Raw genomic sequence first — 9,767 nt, 5'->3', positions numbered from 1 at the left:
ACTGTTCTGACCAGTCAGTCCGCGAGGGGGCCCGTACGGTACGGTGGACCAACCAACTGAAACGGAGGAGGCGACCAAGTGCGCTGCCGGTGAATGGCGGTGTGATGTACTGCTGATCTCAGCATCCGATGCGGTCCGGCGTCGTCTTCCTCCGTTCGTTCGTTCCGGGAACGAGCACGAGCAGGTGCCATGGTACCATCACATGGTTAACTTCTAAGCGAGATCTGTGCTGATGGTACTAGTATAGTGTAGCAAGTTGGGGAGCTTTCAGATGGAGTGTGTCACTGTCATGTGCTAATACACTGTTAAGACAAGATCTGGAGTTGTTTTTAACTTGAGCTGTCTGTCGCTCCTTGCTTCCTTCTGGAAGAGGTAAGCTCAAAATAAGCATCGGTACTAGGTATCGAGCATCATCTGTCGAGTGGCACTACCGAGAAATGGCAGCGGTAAGCTTGAGTACAGCTACAATGGTAGGGGAAAAAGTGGCACTAAAATTTCTGCGTTCAGAGGATAAAGATTCATCCAGGCCAGGCAGGCCTGATGAGAACGTTTATGCTCTATTTACAGACGAGATGCAGCACTGGTTAGTATCTGAGATCACTAGCTAGGCAGAGGGGGATCAAACTCTGGTAGTACGTATGAACAAATTGGGCTGGTTCAATTCTTCTCTCTAGCAAGACTAGCAACTGAAGAAGAGCTAGCTAATTCTTCGCGGCTTGTGCTGTGTGAATACTTATTACACTTCCACTCTCCACACGATCTTCTCGCCGCCGCCGCCGTGCTGTGCTGTGTTGATGCCAGCGCCGCGGTGGTGGGTGCGCTGCTCTACGGCGGCGACGCGGGCGGGGTGCACGGCGCCGGTCTTGGCGCGGTCGCCGTGCGTGGTCGGCGGCGGCAGCTCGCAGGCCTCGCCGACGGAGCCGGACCGGATGTCGGCGGGCGGGATGAAGCAGTCGACCGAGAGGCCGGGCACGTTGAATGCCACCTCCTCGATGCTCCAGGCCTCCTCCATGCGCGTCTTGGTGTGGCTCATGGCCGCCTCCCCGAACCGGAAGAGCGTGACGGCGGAGCGGCCCGCGTGCGCGATCATGATGCCCTCCACGGCGCGGTAGTCCTCGAGCGAGGAGCTGATGGTGGTCTCCCAGTACACGGCGTCCCCGCCGGAGTGCGGCTGGATGCGGGTGAGGTGCGAGTCCTCGATGTGCACGATGAGGCCGGTGCGCTGGCTGAAGTAGCCGAACAGGACGTGCCGGATGATCTCGGCGGGGCCCTCGCTCCGCAGCTTCAGCGTCTGCGGGTCGGCGGAGAGCTTGAGGATGAAGCAGTCCTCGCCGTTCACCTTCTTCTCCCCCACGCACCGCGCCTCCGCGAACAGGCCGGCCGTCGTCAGCGGGTCGAGGCCCTGCAGCATTGCACAGTAGATTTGTGTGGTAATGTAAGGGGGTTTGCTAGTGTGAGAGATCTTCCCGTTTCATCAGAGGGGGAAGGCAATGTGTAGGGGAGTCCTACCTGGAGGACGCGGCGGAGGGGGCGGACGGGCCCTTTGGCGGCGTGCGCGCCGAGCCAGGGCGTGTGGCGCCAGACGAGCCGCCCGTTGCACCCGGCGTGCACCTTGCTGCCCCCGACGGCGAGCTCGACGTACCACATCCCGGGCGCCATGGTCCAGAGCACGAAGCCGCCCTGCTCGACGGCGGCGGCGCCGCGGCCGCTGGGCCCGCGGTTCTTGACGACGCGCGTGGCCGTCTCGAACTCGGACGCCACCATCCGCACCTTGCCCATGGCGTAGGCGTTGCGCACCGACCGCAGCGTCCTGTAGCCGCCGGAGGCCGCCATGTACTGCTGCAGGATGTACTGCGCGGACGACGACTCCTGCGATGCGAGCAGCAGTCAGTACCAGAGCAGAGCAGATACATGGATGCAGGAGGCACGGCCGACCGTAGAAAAATGGAAGGGGAAGGGGAGGGAGTACGTACGATGGGAGCGCCCTTGATGGAGAGGAGGAGGGCGGGGTCGGCGAGGGTGGAGGAGATGGGCGCGAGCGGGGCGCCCATGACGCCGAGGAGGAGGCGGAGGTCGGAGTGGCGGAACGAGCCGCCGCCGGAGCCGCCGGGGCCGGCGGCGGAGGCCATGGAGGGCGTGCGCGTGAGGTGGCCGCGGACCCAGTGCCCGAACCCCTCCCTGCGGCCGGAGTCCTCGCCGACGAAGTCGCCGGCGGCGAGGCGGTCGGCGTCGGGCCCCTCGATGAGCGGCTCCAGCGCCTCGCCGCCCGGCCGGAGGCTGCCGGAGCGCGCGATGAGCTGCTCCGAGACGTACTGCTGCTGCTCATGCTGCTTCTCGGGCTGCGGCGGCGGCGGGGCCTTGCGGCGGCGCGGGATCAGCATTCTGGCGGGCGACGCGCTCCTGGCCGGGGTCTTCCCGCGAGACCGCGCCGGCGAGAGGCCACGCACCACCTCGTCCTTGAGGGCGCGGAAGAAGCCCTGCTTCCTCTCCTTCTCCATCGCACGCGGCGAAGGGGCGCTGGCTGAGACAAGATGTGGTGCTTGCTTCAGGAGGAGGGCATGGAGAGTGCGGCTGCTGCTAGGAGTGGAGTAGAAGAAGGAAGAGAGGTGAGGGGAGTGGGGTAAAACTAAAATGTGGAGCGAGTGCGAGAGGTAGAAGAAGGCGATGGAAAAGCGGAGAGGAAAAGATAAAGGGTGGGATGGGGAAACCGTTTGACGTGAGAGCGCAGGGGCGAAAGGGAAAGACGCCCCGCGCGGTGGTGGGGGATGTCGGGATGTGTTCCTGCCTACACTGCTTTCTCTCGCTCGCTCGATATTGTTCGCTCGCTCGCGCTTTCTTTCACACACACACAAATACGGCGAGACCGATCCATCTGTACAACGGAATTACTACAATCTGGATAAGTTTTTGAATTTCTCCTACGATCCTATCAGGATTCAGGAGTGCTAGCTGTGCTGCTCTTGTTTTTGGTTCAGGGTTGAGGATGATTGATCGCCGTATGTCGGACATGTGGGCTTCACGTAGTACATGCATGTACTGCCAAGATGGGAGGGGAGGAGTAGGTGAGCCTGGTGGATTTTTGCTACGGTTCCAACAAAGGTTAGGGTCTGAGTGTAGCCGTCAGTTTAGTCAGCGTGCTCCTTGATTTAAGGTTCAAATATCTCACCTCTCTCTTTCAAACTTAAACGAGGTTGTCTTCTAAGCAACGGAATTTCTGACAAGAACTTCCGTTAGTACCACCATTCCTTGCAAATGAAGTACCGGTACCGATGTATCATTCAGTACTGGTACAGCTACATCCTATTTCCCACGGTTGCATCTGCTGGGTGATTGCTCCCTCAGGACATCTCCAACAACTTACTCGATATACTCAAAATGCTTATGAGTATATAGGAGAGTGAGGATACGAGAAACCCGAAAATTTTCCTTTTTTTTCCTAGTTTACTCTACTAATAATATTTTAAGTACCCGAAATTTGGGTTGCTCATTTGCGGTTCGAGTTCTATGTGTGCACATGTTAACTAAACAAAATTGACTCGAATAAAATAAAAGAAAGAGAAACAAAACGTACATAATTATTACAACACAACGTATATCGCCAAAACACAGATCTAATGCATCAAATCACAAAGACCACAAAGATCGAAACAAAAAAATAAACATAGCATCCGTAATACAAACTCATTCATCATGTTCTCCTTTCCACATCCACCGCTCCTCCACGGGGTTATCTTTGAGTTGGCGGTGAGCCTCCGCTTCTCTAGTTCCATGGTGAACTTGAAGAAAGTGTCCGATGCCATCAACATTCCAACGAGGATTCACTGCCTATCCCAAGTAATGATGCTTCTGTGTGGTTTTTTTTATCAAGTTACCTACTTGTTCAATATTGTTGGAACTTCTTCTAAGCGTCATGACATGATTCGAGATGTTAGGGCTCAAAAGGTTTTGGAAGCACTTGAAATGGGTGAACTCGAAAGTGATCTTGGATTAAATAAAGAGATGGGGTTAGCTAGACCAAATGATACAAGGTGGGGTTCTCACTTTAGAACCATTTTGCGCAGTATAACTTTGTATCCCACAATGCTTGAGGTTCTTGTGAAAATTGAAAAATATCCTTCACAAAGGTTTGAGTGGACCAAAGCACGGGCAATGGTCATTGCTTTTGAGTCATTTGGATTTGTTTTCCATGCCCACTTGATGCTTGTTATTCTTGGCTACACAAATGAGTTGTCCCAATCATTGCAAAATAGAGCTCAAGACATTGTTAATGCAATGGGACTTGTTAAGCGTGCAAAAGATAAAATGCAAAGTATGAGGTCTCACAGATGGGAAGGTTTTATTGCAAAGGTCACATTATTTTGCAAAAAAAAAATGGCATTGAAGTTCCTTTGTGCCGTGAAAATTATGTGCCTCATGGAAAATCATTACGGTTTTATAATATACAAACAAATGATAATCATTTTAGAAGATAGCTATATCTTGGTGTTGTTGATCAAGTTATCCAAGAGCTTGACAATCGGTTTGATGAGGTTAATATGGAGTTGCATGTTTTCATTTTATCTTTGAATCCCACCAATTCATTTGCTTCTTATGATGCAACCAAGGTAATGAGGCTTGCCAAATTTTGTACCAAGGACATATCAAACACGGATTTGACAAGGCTTGAATTCCAACTTGGCACCTTCATTGATGATATAAGACAAGATGATCGGTTCAAATGCCTAAAAACTCTTGGTGAGCTCTCTATTAAGCTTGTTGAACAAAAAAATAAAAATCAAGTGCTTTATGATTGGGTGTACTAACTTCTGAAGTTGGTATTGATCTTACCGGCTGCTACGACGAGTGCTGAAAGAGTCTTTCCCGCAATAAGACTAGTGAAGAATAAATTGAGAAACAACATGGTGATAACCTCTTGAACTATTGCAGGGTGACACTTATTGAGCGAGATCTATTCTTGGAAGTAACTAAGGATGACATGGGGAAGCGGACTTTTGGCTCTCGGGCGTGCAACGCACCCCCATAGACCAAAAAAATAATTATAGTAATTTTAAAAAGAAAAAAATCTTCCTAGAAACCAAGGATGATCAAGTTTGTACTCGTAAAAAAAAGTTTGGAAACGAAATGATTCCCATGGTCTCCAGGGCAAAAAAGACAAAATTATGACGAATATAAAGTGAATAGTGCCTGGTCATGTGGTGTTTCGAGTTTTTTTTAACCCAGGATACAATAAAAGTGATTTCCTAGGGAAATATTTTGTTTCAAGTGTAGGATAACGTTGCATAGAAAACAAAAATTTTCCTACGGCGAACACGCAATCCAAGCCAAGATGCAATCTAGAAGACGGTAGCAACGAGGGGGTATCGAGTCTCACCCTTGAAGAGATTCCAAAGCCTACAAGATGAGGCTCTTGTTGCTGCGGTAGACGATCACTTGCCGCTTGCAAAAGCGCGTAGAAGATCTTGATCACGATCGGTTCCGGCGCCACGAACGGGCAGCACCTCCGTACTCGGTCACACGTTCGGTTGTTGATGAAGACGACGTCCACCTCCCCGTTCCAGCGGGCAGCGGAAGTAGTAGCTCCTCTTGAATCCGACAGCACGACGGCGTGGTGTCGGTGGCGGTGTAGAAGTCCGGCGGAGCTTCGCTAAGCTACGCGGGCAATATGAAGTGGAGGAGCAAAGCTAGGGTTTGGGAGGGGGTGGCCGGCCACTCAAGGGGGGCGGCCAAGCTATGGTCTTGGGGTGGCCGGCCCCCTCCCTTGGCCCCTCATTATATAGGTGGATCCCAAGTGTTGGTGTCCAAGTCTTCGAATAAGACCCGAAACCAAAACCTTCCATAGGAGGGGGAAACCTAGCCCAACTAGGACTCCCACCCAAAGGTGGGATTCCCACCTCCCATGTGGGGGGTGGCCGGCCCCCTATGGTGGAGTCCACTTGGGACTCCACCCCCACTAGGGCTGGCCGGCCATGGAGGTGGAGTCCCTTGTGGACTCCACCTTCCTTGGTGGTTTCTTCCGGACTTTTCTAGAACCTTCTAGAACCTTCCATAGAACCTTCCGCGACATTTTATTTCACATAAAATGACATCCTATATATGAATCTTATTCTCCGGACCATTCCGGAACTCCTCGTGATGTCCGGGATCTCATCCGGGACTCCGAACAAATATTCGAACTCCATTCCATAATTCAAGTACTACCATTTCAACATCTAACTTTAAGTGTGTCACCCTACGGTTCGAGAACTATGTGGACATGGTTGAGTACTCACTCCGACCAATAACCAATAGCGGGATCTGGAGATCCATAATGGCTCCCACATATTCAACGATGACTTTAGTGATCGAATGAACCATTCACATACATTACCAATTCCCTTTGTCTCGCGATATTTTACTTGTCCGAGGTTTGATCTTCGGTATCACTCTATACCTTGTTCAACCTCGTCTCTGACAAGTACTCTTTACTAAATGCACCGTGGTATGTGGTCCCCTATGCACTCATTCATATGCTTGCAAGACATTCGACGCCAGACCACCGAGAGGGCCCAGAGTATATCTATCCGTCATCGGGATGGACAAATCCCACTGTTGATCCATATGCCTCAACTCATACTTTCCTGGATACTTAATCCCACCTTTATAGCCACCCATTTACGCAGTGGTGTTTGGTGTAATCAAAGTACCTTTCCGGTATAAGTGATTTACATGATCTCATGGTCATAAGGACTAGGTAACTATGTATCGAAAGCTTATAGCAAATAACTTAATGACGAGATCTTATGCTACGCTTAATTGGGTGTGTCCATTACATCATTCACACAATGACATAACCTTGTTATTAATAACATCCAATGTTCATGATTATGAAACTAATCATCCATTAATCAACAAGCTAGTTTAAGAGGCATACTAGGGACTTCTTGTTTGTCTACATATCACACATGTACTAATGTTTCGGTTAATACAATTCTAGCATGATATATAAACATTTATCATAAACATAAAGATATAAATAATAACCACTTTATTATTGCCTCTAGGGCATATCTCCTTCAGTCTCCCACTTGCACTAGAGTCAATAATCTAGATTACATTGTAATATACCTAACACCCATGGCATTTTGGTGTTGGTCATGCTTTGCCCTAGGGAGAGCTTTAGTCAACGGATCTGCTACATTCGGATCGGTGTGTACTTTGCAAATCTTTACTTCTCCATCTTCGATGTACTCGCGAATCGAGTGGTAACGCAGCTTGATATGCTTCAGCCTCTTGTGTGACCTTGGCTCTTGTGCATTGGCGATGGCACCCATGTTATCACGGTAAATGATTAATGGGTCCAATGCACTAGGAACCACACCGAGCTCTACAATGAACCTCTTCATCCATACCGCTTCGATGAAGCCTCTGAAGCCGCTATGTACTCGATTACGTTGAAGACTTCGCCACCGTGCACTTTGCTTCGAGCTTGCCCAGCTTCGCAGCACCATTCAATATAAACACGTACCCAGATTGTGACTTAGAGTCATCGGGATCAGTGTTCCAACTTGCATCGGTGTAACTTGTTACAACGAGCTCTTGGTCACCTCCATAACAAAGAAACATATCCTTAGTTCTTTTCAAGTACTTCGGGATATTCTTGACCGCTGTCCAGTGTTCCATTCCTGGATCACTTTGATATCTGCTAGTCAAAATAACGACATGTGCTATATCCGGTCTTGTACATAGCATGGCATACATAATAGAGCCTACTTTGCCGAAGCATAGGGGATGTTACTCATCCTTTCTCTTTCTTCTGCGTAGCCGGTCCTTGAGTTTTACTCAATACCTTGCCTGGTAACATAGGTAAGAACCCGTTCTTACTTTCGTCCATTCTACACTTCTTTAGAATCTTGGCCGGATATGTCCTCTGTGATAGCCCTATTAGGCGTCTTGATCTATCTCTATAAATCTTGATGCCTAATATATATGATGCTTCACCAAGGTCTTTCATTGAAAAACTATTATTCAAATATCCCTTAACACTGCTTAATAGTTCTATATCATTCCCGATCAATAATATGTCATCTACATATAATATCGTGAATGCTACAGAGCTCCCACTCACTTTCTTGTAAATACGAGCCTCTCCATGACACCGTATAAACCCGAAGTCTTTGATCACCTTATCAAAGCGTCGGTTCCAACTTCTTGATGCTTGCTTCGGTCCATAGATTGAACGCTGAAGTTTGCATACTTTGTCGGCATTTTTAGGATCGACAAAACCTTTGGGTTGTACCATATACAACTCTTCCTCAATGTCTCCATTAAGGAACGCCGTTTTGACATCCATCTGCCAAATCTCATAATCGAAAAATGCAGCTATTGCTAACAAAATCCTCACAGATTTTAGCTTCGCTACAGGTGAGAAAGTCTCATCGTAGTCAACTCCTTGAATTTGCTCGGAAACCCTTTGCGACAAGTCGAGCTTTATAGACAGTAATATTACCATCGGCATCTGCTTTTTCTCTTGAAGATCCATTTATTCTCGACAGCCTTTCGGCTATCGTAAGTCTACCAAAGTCCATACTTTGTTATCATACATGGATCCCATTTCGGATTTCATGGCTTCTTGCCATTTGTTGGAATCTGGGCTCATCATCGCTTCTTCATACGTCGCGGGGTCCTCATCATTGTTATCTACAATCATGACATTTAGACAAGGATCATACCAATCGGGAGTGGCACGTTCCTTGTCGATCTGCGAGGTTCGCATGGTTTCCTCGTTCGAAGTTTCATGATCATTATCATTAGCTTCCTCTCTGTTGCCGGTGTAGGCGGTACAGTACAACTTCCGGATCGCGCTACTCGATCAACGAGTATAGATTCATCAATCTCATCGAGTTCTACTTTTCTTCCAGTCACTTCTTTAGTGAGAAATTCTTTCTCAAGAAAGGTTCCGTTCTTAGCAACAAAGATTTTGCCTTCGGATCTGTGATAGAAAGTGTACCCTATAGTTTCCTTAGGGTAACCTATGAAGACGCATTTCTCCGCTTTGGGTTCTAGCTTGTCCGGTTGTAACTTCTTTACATAGGCTTCGCATCCCCAAACTTTCAGAACGACTTAGGTTTCTTATTAAACCATAATTCATACGGTGTCGTTTCTACGGATTTTGATGGTGCTCTATTTAAAGTGAATGCGGCTGTCTCTAATGCATAACTCCAAAATGATAACGGCAAATCAGTAAGAGACATCATACTACGAACCATATCTAAGAGAGTTCGATTACGACGTTCGGACACACCGTTTCGTTGAGGTGTTCCGGCGGTGTCAATTGTGAAAGTATTCCGCATTTCTTTAAATGCATGCCAAACTCATAACTCGGATATTCACCTCCACGATCAGATCGTAGAAATTTGATCTTCTTGTTACGTTGATTTTCTACTTCACTTTGAAATTCCTTAAACTTCTCGAAAGTTTCGGATTTATGTTTCATGAAATAGATATACCCATATCTACTCGGATCATCTGTGAAGGTTAGAACATAACGATAACCACCGCGCGATGCTACGCTCATTGGTCCACATACATCGGTATGTATGATTTCCAATAAGTCGCAGCTCGCTCCATCATACCGTAAAATGGAGTCTTTGTCATTTTTCCCATTAGACATGCTTCGCATCTATCAAGTGACTCAAAGTCAAGTGATTCAAGTAATCCATCAGTATGGAGTTTCTTCATGCGTTTCACTCCAATATGACCAAGACGACAGTGCCACATATAAGTAGAAT

The 9,767-nt window shown here is 48.4% G+C and overlaps 1 protein-coding gene across 1 annotated transcript; it reads right to left on the bottom strand.

The window, feature by feature from the left end:
• Positions 1–468: 468 nt before the first annotated feature.
• LOC127332819 (uncharacterized) lies at positions 469–2,725 on the bottom strand. The gene is made up of 3 exons (XM_051359160.2): positions 1,974–2,725; positions 1,510–1,869; positions 469–1,402 (listed from the first exon to the last, which is right to left on the bottom strand). The coding sequence occupies exons 1-3, from the start codon at positions 2,496–2,498 to the stop codon at positions 737–739; spliced, it is 1,551 nt and encodes a 516-aa protein (XP_051215120.1). The 5' UTR covers positions 2,499–2,725; the 3' UTR covers positions 469–736.
• Positions 2,726–9,767: the final 7,042 nt, after the last annotated feature.

This window comes from Lolium perenne, chromosome 2 (assembly GCF_019359855.2).
Source record: "Lolium perenne isolate Kyuss_39 chromosome 2, Kyuss_2.0, whole genome shotgun sequence".
In the NCBI taxonomy this organism is placed as follows: domain Eukaryota; kingdom Viridiplantae; phylum Streptophyta; class Magnoliopsida; order Poales; family Poaceae; genus Lolium; species Lolium perenne.
The sequence above is the reverse complement of the archived record's forward strand: the minus strand, read 5'-3'. Positions and strand labels throughout refer to the sequence as shown.